General features: G+C 41.8%; 1 protein-coding gene across 1 annotated transcript in view; it reads left to right on the top strand.

Moving 5' to 3' along the window:
* The window catches only part of cacna2d3a (calcium channel, voltage-dependent, alpha 2/delta subunit 3a), a 144444-nt gene extending 132028 nt beyond the window's left edge, over positions 1–12416 (top strand). Inside the window, exons 33-38 of the mRNA XM_079897554.1 lie at positions 446–498; positions 683–738; positions 6202–6316; positions 10192–10302; positions 10972–11056; positions 11564–12416. Coding sequence (XP_079753680.1) covers positions 446–498; positions 683–738; positions 6202–6316; positions 10192–10302; positions 10972–11056; positions 11564–11659 — 516 coding nt within the window. The 3' untranslated portion in view covers positions 11660–12416. The remainder of the gene's footprint in view (positions 1–445; positions 499–682; positions 739–6201; positions 6317–10191; positions 10303–10971; positions 11057–11563) is intronic.
* The last annotated feature ends 345 nt before the right edge of the window (positions 12417–12761 follow it).

Here is a 12761-nt window from a genome sequence, read left to right as displayed (position 1 = left end):
TATTTCAATAGTCCACTTTAGACATTCTACTAACTATAAGTAACTTTGCAACAACTGTACATGTCAACTAACTCGCCTTAGGCCACTAGAGTATTTTTACAAGGTTAGCTCAGGGTTTGGGTTAGTAGAATAAGTTGACATACTTGAAAAGTTATGTATAGTCAGTATAAAGTCTGTTGGGGGACCATTAAAAAAGTATTAACTGACAGTACACAGTCTAATAGTCTAATGACTGCTAGTTGACATGTTGCTAATTGACAAAGTTACTTATATTCAGTGTTGGGAGTAATGCATTACAAGTAACGCAAGTTACGTAATAATCAGATTACGTAATATCATATGTACTGTATAATGGTTCTGCCACATCCTTAATCAAAATAATTGATACTAATTGAACTACTTTGTGCCTCTCAGTGTTTGACTGTTATTGTTCTTTTCCTTGCAGCCCTACTTTGCTTTATTCGCAGCTGTCCGATGGCTACTGACCGAGTTAGTCATGTACGACTCTGATCCTATGAACTCTTCTCTGATGTTTTGAGTTTTACAAATCTGAAAACGTTTGTATATATGCAAAATATAAATAACATTACTGTACTTTTTACTCTGTTGTGTCCATTATTGGATTCCTTTCTCTCTTTCCAGTAACTGCTTTCATTATTGCCCTTTTTCCTTTCCTTTGCAGATTTCTGCTTGAGTTCAACCTGTACAGCTGGTGGTACTCTGACCTCACCATTAAGGGTAGGTTTGATAATATGTGTTTATGAGGCAGGGTGTTTGATGAGTTGATGGCATCAGTGGCCTCAGTTATAAAATGTTGCCTAGAAACCGTCCTACTTTTGATCTTACGATCATTTCTCCAGTGTGTGTACATGTGATTTAATGAACAAATGTACACACAAAAAAGTGTGTGTACACCTCTCTTCCAGATTTGAAATTTGAAAACGTCTCAGTTACTAATGTAACCCTCGTTCCCTGAAGGGAACGTGACGACGTAATTGGGATCACTTTAGGGAGCCCTATCAACTTCGAGTGTCTACAGAATGAGCCAATGACCGTTGGTGTGCGTGAATCGCGTCACGCGCCCTCCCCGCAGCGCGGGTATAAACAGGAAGCGGGCACACGCACACATTGTTTTTTATACTGAGGAGCCGAGATCATGGCGGCCATACAGCGATGGTCAGCAACGGTGGCGACGGGACGTTACGTCTCCCGTTCCCTCCTTCGGGGAACAAGGGTTACATTAGTAACTGAGACATTCCCTTTCAGTCGCTCACATTCAAAGTAACGTCTACGTGACGACATAATTGGGATCCCATGGAAAACGCCACGGTTGCTGCCACATCCAGCACTCTACGCAAGACTCTCAGACCCCCAACTGGCTGGGGTGGAAGGCCTGTGTAGAGGAGTTCAGACTGCTGTTCCGTTATACCCCACACAGAGGAACTCTTGGATAACACTGGGGAAGCGTGCATTTCCAGAGGAGAGGACGCTGCAGAGCCACATCCTGCCTGAAGGGAGGTACATGTGGAGAATGCACATATGGACTGGCCGGTTAGGGGGAAGTGCAATACATGGAATGTCAATGGGGTGGTTCCAGCCTGAGTAGGGGGAGGCTACACCGGACAGTGACGGCAGAGCGGACTCTGCCAAAGGAAAGAGACGGGCTCACCACAGGGAGGTGATCGTGGAAGAATACACATATGGGATCGCCGCAGGGATCACCACATATGGAACCCAGCCTAGCACAAGTTACACAAGCAGAGTACTAGGCCTGGCGTCTGACGCTCTGCAATGTCCGTGTGGAGGAACTCTACAGGGTTCGCCTAAGTGGGGAATTCGACTGGAGCAAAAAGCGCACGCATCCGCTCCATGTGGAGGGGAGTGGCACAGCAAACCGACACTAGAGCGGGAACTTCAGTGTTATCGGCTGGTTGAAGCGAGCACACAGGAAGAAACCAGCTCAACACTTAGGCTATAAAACCTAGCGAACGTGTTAGGTGTCGCCCAGCCCGCAGCTCTACAGATGTCTGTCAGCGAGGCGCCGTGTGCCAGCGCCCAGGAAGAAGCGACACTCCTAGTGGAATGGGCTCTCAACCCGAGTGGGCAGGGCATGCCTTGGGCTTCATAAGCCTAGGCGATGGCATCCACTATCCAGTGGGCCATCCTCTGCTTGGAGACAGCCTTTCCCTTCTGCTGGCCTCCAGACGAAGAGCTGATCTGAGGTCCTGAGGCTTTGCGTTTTGTCCACGTACAGACGCAGAACGCGAACGGGACAGAGAAAAGCCAGGGCTGGGTCTGCCTCCTCCAGGAGAAGCGCTTGCAGGTTCACTACCTGGTCCCGGAAGGGAGTGGTAGGAACCTTGGGCACGTATCTGGGCCGGGGTCTCAGGATCACGTGAGAGTTAGCCGGGCCGAATTCTAGGCACAATTCGTCAATCGAAAATGCATGCAGGTCCCCCACCCTCTTGATGTAGGCCAATGCAACCAGGAGTACTGTCTTACAGGATGGAATGTTTAACTCCGCTGATTGCAAAGGCTGAAAGAGTGGTCTCTGAAGTGCCGAAAGGACCAGAGACAAATCCCAAGAGGGTATAGAGAGCGGGCGAGGCGGATTTAGTCTCCTCGCCCCCCTCAGGAACCTGACGATCAGGTCGTGGTTTCCCAGCGACTTTCCTTCAACTGCATTGTGATGTGCGGCGATAGCGGCAATATACACTTTAAGGGTGGAGGAAGACAGCCTTCGCTCCAAGCCCTCTTGTAGGAAGGAAAGCGCAGCTCTGATCGAGCAAGTTCGGGGGTTCTCCTGGTGAGAAGAACACCACTCGACGAATAGGTTCCACTTCAGCGCATAGAAGCACTTCGTAGAGGGGAAGTGATGGTGTCAACTACCGCCTGGGGTAGGTCACCTAGAACCTCTGCGCCCCATCCAGGGACCAGACATGGAGTTTCCAGAGGTCTGGATGCGGGTGCCACAGGGCACCCCGTCTCTGAGAGAGCAGGTCCTCTCTCAGAGGAATGGGCCAGGGAGGGGCAAGAAGGCTCACTGGGAGAAACGCATATTTGCGTAGGCCCCGGGGCCAGCTGTGTGCCAGTGCATCCGTGCCAAGGGTCCCCTCGGTCAGGGAGTAAAATAGCTGGCAGTGCGATGTGTCCGGTGCGGCAAACAGATATATCTGTGCAGTCCTGAAGCGCCTCCAAATCAGCTGGACCACCTGGGGGTGGAGTCGCCATTCTCCCAGTAGCACCCGCTGCCATGAAAGCTCGTCAGCTGCACGGTTGAACAGGCCCAGAATATAAACGGCACAAAGCGACCTCAGATGCTTCTGACTCCAAAGGAGGAGATGGTGGGCGAGTTGTGACATGCGGCGGGAGTGTAGATCACCCTGACAGTTGATGTACGCAACGATCGCAGTGCTGTCCGTACGGACCAGTACATGCTTGCCTAGTAACAGCGTTTTGAATCAGCCTAGCGCAAGATGTACTGCCAACAACTCGAGGCGACCCGTCCACAGACCTGAAGCTGCATGCCCGTTGTATGTGGCATCCGTATTGACCACAGAATGCCTGGACACTTGTTCTAGGGGAACACCTGCCCGTAGGGACGAAGGGTCCGACCACAAGCTGAGAGTTTGGCGACAGTGCGGGGTCACTTGGACCCGACACGTGCCACTCTGCCACGCCCATCTCGGGACTCGATCGTGGAGCCAGTGTTGGAGCGGCCTCATATGAAGCGGCGTTACCACGGCTGCAGATGCCATATGCCCCAGGAGCCTCTTAAAAAGTTTCAGTGGTGCCGCTGTTCTGCGTTTGAGCGAGCTCATGCAGTTCAACACTGACTGGACACGGGACTACGTGAGGCACGCTGTCATGTTGATCGAGTCCAGGTCCATACCGAGAAAAGAGATCCTCTGGGACATCCCCGGGGCTGAGTTTGCTCTTTTCCCAGTTGACCCCATGCCCTAGGTGGCTGAGGTGACTGAGCACCATGTCCTTGTGTTCGCACAACTGCTCTCCCGACTGGGCCAGTATAAGCCAGTCGTTGAGGTAGTTGAGGATACAAACACAACGCTCGCACATGGGAGTAATGGCCGCCTCCACGACTTTCGTGAAGACACGGGGTGACAGGGCCAGCCCAAAGGGTAAGACTTTGTACTGATTTGCCCATCCCTCAAACGCAAAGAGAAGAAACGGTCTGTGTCAAGGGAGACTTGAGACATGAAAGTACGCGTCCTTCAGGTCGATCGCTGCAAACCAATCTTGGGGACAGATGCACTTGAAAATGTGTTTCTGCGAAAGCATCTTGAATGGCAGCCTTCAATTGGTCAAAACCCACCGCCTTTCTTGGGTACAATGAAGTACGGGCTGTATAAGCCGGTCTTCATATCGGCTGGAGGGACCGGCTCGATCGTGTCCTTCCACAGTAGGACTGAAGGCTGGGGGACGCCGGGCGATCTGAATCGCATAGCCAAGTCTGATAGTACGGATGAGCCAGCGAGACGGCCTGGGAAGCGCTAGCCAGGCTCCCAGACACAGTGCAAGCGGGACCAATGACACCACAGACGTACCCGGGGTGGGGCAGCGCGACGGAATGCAGGGATCCGACTCAGACGGCAAAGCGGCCCGAAGTGGGGTCTGAGTGTGTGGTGCAAGACATACCTGCTTCCGTCGAAAGGCAGAGGGAGTGTGCGGAGGCGTCAGTGCGTCCGGAACACAGCCACTGCTGCTCGCTGGCGTCAAAAGAGGGGCCTGAGGGTGACAAGGCATAGCGTCATCTACCGCCAAGCGCGCCCTCTTGGGACCCAGTGTTTTCAGAAACTGCTCTTTTATTGAAATTGGCTGGGGGCCAGTGACAGAACAGAAACAAAAGTTTCGTCGCCTGGAGTTTCGTCCCGGAGGAGCTCTGGGTCAGAACCACCCACAAGCATGTCCATGAGCGCCTGGGCCTGATGGACCTGCAAGAGCGCCATGACATGCAGGGCGGAAGCAGCCTGTCCACAGGCCTTGTAAGCCTTCGCCGTGAGACCGGACGAAAACTTACAAGCCTTGTACAGGAGGTGTGGATTCTCCAGCCAGGAGGAAGTGGACGCTGGACACAGTTGCATCGCAATGGCACGCTCCACCGGCGGGAGATCCACATACCCCTTGGCCGCTCTGCCGTCGAGGGCGGTGAGGAGGGAGGAGACAGCAGGCCGTAGTCTGACATGAGAGGCAACTATTGTGGCCGTCTGCTGGCACCAGGGAACGTCCGCACCCAGAAACGACCAAGCGGAATGACATCCTGATAAGGACGCAGGGTCACGCTTGTGTTGCTCTTTTAGTTGAAAATAAAAAAGAGAAAATAAAAACTCTTCCCACGCTGAGGCACCCAGGGGTAGTTAAAAGAAAAAAACTCAAGGAACGCCCACCGATACCGACACACTGAGAAAGCTGTAAAACAGTAGATGAGAGCTGTAAGCTCGCGGCCACTGCTGATCGCGCCGTCACACCAACGTTGAAGAGAGTTAGGATTTCCAACTCGCAGAGTCTCTTCTTGTAGCACTGAAGTAACAACCTCTCGGCTCCGAAGTGAAAGACAATGTGTGCGTGTGCCCGCTTCCTGTTTATACCCACGCTGCGGGGCACGTGACGTGATTCACGCACGCCAACGGTCATTGGCTTGTTCTGTAGACACTCAAAGTCCCTGAAGTGATCCCAATTACGAAGTTACATTGAACGTGACTGAAAGGGAACATCGTTTTTATAAACAGGAACTTTGGCATGGATTTTAGCGTACGCACAGTCTAAGTACAAACTTGTACGCACATTTTATAAATGAGGTCTATATGGATCCCATTTTCCACATTAAATGTAAGTGAGAAAACTGCAGAGACTTCAGGATGTTGCAAGACTTTATGGATATAAGTTAACTAGTGCTCAAGGCTCTAGTCAGTCATGTCACAATGCACTAATTGTCTTCATTTGAGTAGGTGATGAGACTGTTATATGTCAAAATGCATGAATTGTGAAACTGTAGGATCTGTAGGAATGAAATGTGCATGTTAAAGCAGGTTGAACAGAACTGCACACCTGCCATTCATGTTTGTGTTTACATTATTTTGTACAGTATTTTTATGTTCTTTGAGTGATACAGATAAGCCTTGCCGTAGGAAAACAATTTGAAGAACATTGTCTCTCTTTCTCTTTCTCTGTTTCTCTCTCTAGCTCAGAGAGGAGGAAGAACTATGTTGGTCCCTTGTGATACAGAATATCCAGCATTCGTGTCTGAGCGCACCATTAAAGAAACCGTGGGGAATATTGACTGTGAAAGCTGTGTTAAGTATGTGCAATACTTACAACCACACAAACACGCGCACAGGCACACATACATAGGACAATTGGGGTCAGCTGAAAATAGCTCTGTTTATTATAATGAGAGTGATTTATTTATTTATTTATTTATTTATTTAATATGTGAATGACGTACAAGAGAGGGAGAAAAAGATAAAGGGACGAACAACTCAACTTAAAGCTGTTCATTTAAATGCAATTTTACAATGGTATTATATGTATTAGATATGAATGTGCCCTCGCATGAACGTTATACCTTGCTTATATTTCAGATTTATATATTTTACGCTATATATTTTGCTTTTGCCTTTTCATTTGTTTAGATTATTTAATCAGAAACCATCCATTTTCACTCCCAAGTTGTCAAAAACTGAAATATGCTCAAGCCCCATTAGCATCACTATTAAGACACTAAAGGTGCACCTAGACGTCGCTGTATCGACAAACAATATATCAATGATTTTTATATATATTTATAATTTCACAGTTTTTTTTTTGAGTACCAAACCCCACCCCGACCATAAACATAGACCCTAAACTATAACCTAAACATAAACACTGACCCTAAATAATAACATAAACATAAACACTCCCCCTAAACAATAACATAAACATAAATACTGACCCTAAACAATAACATAAACATAAACACTGACCCTAAACAATAACATAAACACTGACCCTAAACAATAACCTAAACATAAACACTGACCCTAAACAATAACATAAACATAAACACGAAACATAAACACTGACCATAAACAATAACCTAAACACGAAACATAAACACTGACCCTAAACAATAACATAAACATAAACACTGACCCTAAACAATAACCTAAACATAAACACTGACCCTAAACAATAACATAAACATAAACACTGACCCTAAACAATAACATAAACATAAACACGAAACATAAACACTGACCCTAAACAATAACCTAAACACGAAACATAAACACTGACCCTAAACAATAACATAAACATAAACACTGACCCTAAACATAAACACTGACCCTATACAATAACCTAAACATAAACACTGACCCTAAACATAAACACTGACCCTAAACAATAACATAAACATAAACACTGACCCTAAACAATAACATAAACACGAAACATAAACACTGACCCTAAACATAAACACTGACACTATACAATAACATAAACATAAACACTGACCATAAACAATAACATAAACATAAACACTGACCCTAAACATAAACACTGACCCTAAACATAAACACTGACCCTAAATAATAACATAAACATAATAACTGACCCTTAACAATAACATGAACATAAACACTGACCCTAAACATAAACACTGACCCTATACAATAACCTAAACACGAAACATAAACACTTACACTATACAATAACATAAACATAAACACTGACCCTAAACAATAACATAAACATAAACACTGACCCTAAACATAAACACTGACACTAAACATAAACACTGACCCTATACAATAACCTAAACACGAAACATAAACACTTACACTATACAATAACATAAACATAAACACTGACCCTATACAATAACCTAAACATAAATACTGACCCTAAACATAAACACTGACCCTAAACATAAACACTGACCCTAAACAATAACATAAACATAAACACTTACACTATACAATAACCTAAACATAAACACTGACCCTAAACAATAACATAAACATAAACACTGACCCTAAACATAAACACTGACACTATACAATAACCTAAACATAAACACTGACCCTATACAATAACCTAAACATAAACACTGACCCTATACAATAACCTAAACATAAACACACACCCTAAACACTCACCCTAAACCTAAACACTGACCCTAAACAATAACATAAACACGAAACACTCACCCTAAACAATAACCTAAACAATAACATAAACACTGACCCTATACAATAAACTAAACATAAACACTGACCCTATACAATAACCTAAACATAAACACACACCCTAAACATAAACACTGACCCTAAACAATAACATAAACACGAAACACTCACCCTAAACAATAACCTAAACAATAACATAAACATAAACACGAAACATAAACACTCACCCTAAAAATAAACACTCACCCTAAACAATAACCTAAACAATAACCTAAACATAAACACTGACCCTAAACAATAACATAAACATAAACACTGACCCTAAACAATAACCTAAACATAAACACTGACCCTAAACATAAACACTGACCTTAAACATAAACACTGACCTTAAACATAAACACTGACCTTAAACATAAACACTGACCCTATACAATAACCTAAACATAAACACACACCCTAAACACTCACCCTAAACATAAACGTGAAACATAAACACTCACCCTAAAAATAAACACTGACCTAAACAATAACCTAAACATAAACACTCACCCTAAACAATAACCTAAACATAAACACTGACCCTAAACAATAACATAAACACGAAACACTCACCCTAAACAATAACCTAAACAATAACATAAACACTCACCCTAAAAATAAACACTGACCTAAACAATAACCTAAACATAAACACTCACCCTAAACAATAACCTAAACATAAACACTGACCCTATACAATAACATAAACACTCACCCTAAACAATAACCTAAACATAAACACTGACCCTAAACAATAACATAAACACGAAACATAAACACTGACCCTAAACATAAACACTGACACTATACAATAACATAAACATAAACACTGACCATAAACACTGACCCTAAACATAAACACTGACCCTAAACATAAACACTGACCCTAAACATAAACACTGACCCTAAACAATAACATAAACATAAACACTGACCCTAAACAATAACATAAACATAAACACTGACCCTAAACAATAACATAAACATAAACACTGACCCTAAACAATAACATAAACATAAACACTGACCCTATACAATAACCTAAACACGAAACATAAACACTGACCCTAAACAATAAGATAAACATAAACACTGACCCTAAACATAAACACTGACCCTAAACAATAACATAAACATAAACACTGACCCTATACAATAACATAAACACTCACCCTAAACAATAACCTAAACATAAACACTGACCCTATACAATAACATAAACACGAAACATAAACACTGACCCTAAACATAAACATAAACACTGACACTATACAATAACATAAACATAAACACTGACCATAAACACTGACCCTAAACATAAACACTGACCCTAAACATAAACACTGACTCTAAACATAAACACTGACCCTAAACAATAACATAAACATAAACACTGACCCTAAACAATAACATAAACATAAACACTGACCCTAAACATAAACACTGACCCTATACAATAACCTAAACACGAAACATAAACACTTACACTATACAATAAGATAAACATAAACACTGACCCTAAACAATAACATAAACATAAACACTGACCCTAAACAATAACATAAACACGAAACATAAACACTGACCCTAAACAATAACATAAACACGAAACATAAACACTGACCCTAAACTACAGCATATAGAACACGTAACAGGCAAATAAAAGTACAGCCAAAGGTATACTTCTGTTGCAAGCTTTTATCCAAAGTAAGAGAGAAGATGATGATTAAGAAATGAATCATTATTCTTAAATCTTCACTCTTTCGCCCTAGTGCATTCATGTGCAGGTGGAGAGCTTATTAATTCAGTATATGAACACTTGTCTGCCTACATGCAGATTCCATACAGCATTGACGCCTCTTCCTGAAGAGGACGCTTTCATCCACACGTTTCTTTTTTTGGAGCCGATAAAAAGGCCTTGTGAAGTCTTTGAATCTCGCATCTCTCTTGTCCTCCTCAGGTCGTTTGTGATCCAGCAGATTCCCAGCAGTAACCTGTTCATGGTGGTCATCGACAACACGTGCGACTGCAGCGACTTCGGACCCGTCACCATGGACCCCGTCGAAATTATGTATATCCTTAATAAGAAACCACATGCTTTCACTATCATTTTATTTATTTGGTAACACTTTAGTTTAAGGTCCAATTCTCACTATGAACTAGTTGCTTATTATCATGCATATTAGTAGGATATTGGCTGTTTGTTAGTTTTTTAAAAGCACATATTAATGCCTTATTCTGCATGATCATATTCTACATCCCTTAATCTTAAACTTAACAACTACCTTACTATTGATAAGCAGTAATTAAGAGTTTATTGAGTTTATTTATTACACTTTATTTTAAGGTGTCAATGTTACAGTGTAATTATATAGTTAAGTGCTGAGTAATCTTAAGCAACTACATGTACTTACTATAGGGTTAGGGTAGGATTAGGATTTGGTTGAGGGTTAGTTGCATGTAATTATGCATAATTTACTGTCATTACCATGGTAAGTACATGTAACATATGTAACAAGGACACTGTAAAATAAAGTGTTATTTATGAGAACTGGACCCTAATCTAAAGTGTGACCTATTTTGGTCATTCTATAAGTCACTTTGCTCAGTCTGAACATAATTGCTAGAATAAGTTTATGCAACTGGCAATGATCTTTTTTAGACACTGTCTCTATGGTCTCTGTTTTCCTCCATGTTTTCAAAACCGTCCTGTGTCGTATGTTTACCTTAATTTCACTGCACATAACGAGTCTCTGAAATGTGAACGGTTGAAGTTTCAGAAGGACAGAAGACGACCGGACACGTGCCACCCCTTCCATCACGAGGTACAGAAACAAAAGAAAACTGCGACAGACGTTACTAAAATGAAATATAAAAATATATGAAATAAAAATTTTATGATCAATAAGTTATGACAACTTTTACTCAGTTATACAGTTATACAAGATTCAACTTATTTTTTAAGTCAGTTTAATGTAATTTGAGTTGAAATGACTTAAAAATTCAAGTTGATTGCACTTAAAAATCTACTTTTTTTTGCGGCGTTGTAGATGCTATTTGCAGACCAGTGTAAATGGTAACATGCATTATTAGCATATGAACGTATTTAATATGTTATTCTTTTGTAATAGCAATTCCATGGCACCATATTGTCAGCAAGCTTTAGAGTTTACTAATATCTGCTGATTTTTTGGTAGAATCCAAATCATACGTTTCTGCAGTTCAGAAGATAGGATCAGAATTAGAATCAGAATGTTCCAGCTTTCATACGCAGCCATAGAGTTAATAATTCTGATATGAAGTAATGTTGTCCATGTTTGATCCCTCCTCAGGAAAACTCGATGGAGTGTGGCGGATCCGTGAGCTTGACTCCATCACTAACAGCTTCCGTTCTTCTATTCCTGATAGTCCACATCTTTCCCAGGTGATGAAAACAGGCTCCGCCCCCTTTCCCTCCTCCGACCCCTGACTCCGTCCAGCATGCAAAAAGTGATCATATAAATATTGATTTACACTGGAAAACTTAACTCATCAGAATCACATAGACAGCTACAAATAAATGGTATTTTAAGGTAACACTTCATATTTAAGGTCTAATTTATTAAACATTAGTTAATGCATCAACTAACATGAACTAACAATGAGCAATATATTTTTACGGCATTTATCAAACTTTGTTAATGTTGGTTAATATGAAAAAGTTTGTTTGTGTTAGTTCACAGTGCATTAACTAATGTTAACATACAACTTTTTATTTTAATACTGTATTTGTAAATGTTGAGATTAACTAAGATTAATAAATGCTGTAGAAGTATTGTTCATGTTAAGTAATGTAGTTAACTCACGTTAACGGATGAAACCTTACTGTAAAGTCTTCATATTTTATGTTCACATAGTTAATAGGAAACATTTTACAAGCAAGGCTACAGGAGACTGGTAACTGTGCTAATTAACTGAACTGAAGTAGGATTCGTAAATGTCTACAAACAAATACAATTGTGTCATAAATTTGAGTTTTTGTTCCGTAACTATTATAGTTATACTATTTATGATTTTCAGCCATACAACTGTGACAAATGCAATAGAATAGTGTATAACAAGAGTGGATGTTCTTTGTGAACATTGCCTTACAATAAGAGATACAACTGCAGTTTGTGTACTTTTGAAATAAATCTTTTTTTTAAATACAAAGAGACAAATGAGTTGAGCTTTGATGATTTGTTGCTTTTTGACACTTTCATATGTACATATGTCTTAGATATTCCCTTTTCAGTGAGACGCATCAACTTGATCTTCCACTATTGATGTGAGAGAACATCAGCTAATAAAATGAGACCAATTGATTATCTTTTGATGTATTGGCAAAGGGTTTGCCAAACTTGAAAAATTAAACTTTTTCCATATCTCATACACCTAATCATCCTTACATTTAGCTTAAAACTCTTGAATATCTTTTAACATTTTTAACCCTTTAAATCCATAAGTGTTTTGCAAGTGTGCCGCACAAGTCCTGAGAAGTGAAGCCAAAGC

The sequence above is a fragment of the Squalius cephalus genome, assembly GCF_949319135.1.
Source record: "Squalius cephalus genome assembly, chromosome: 16".
NCBI classification, from domain to species: Eukaryota; Metazoa; Chordata; class Actinopteri; order Cypriniformes; family Leuciscidae; genus Squalius; species Squalius cephalus.
Note: the sequence above shows the minus strand (reverse complement) of the source record. Positions and strands in the feature narration are given on the sequence as shown.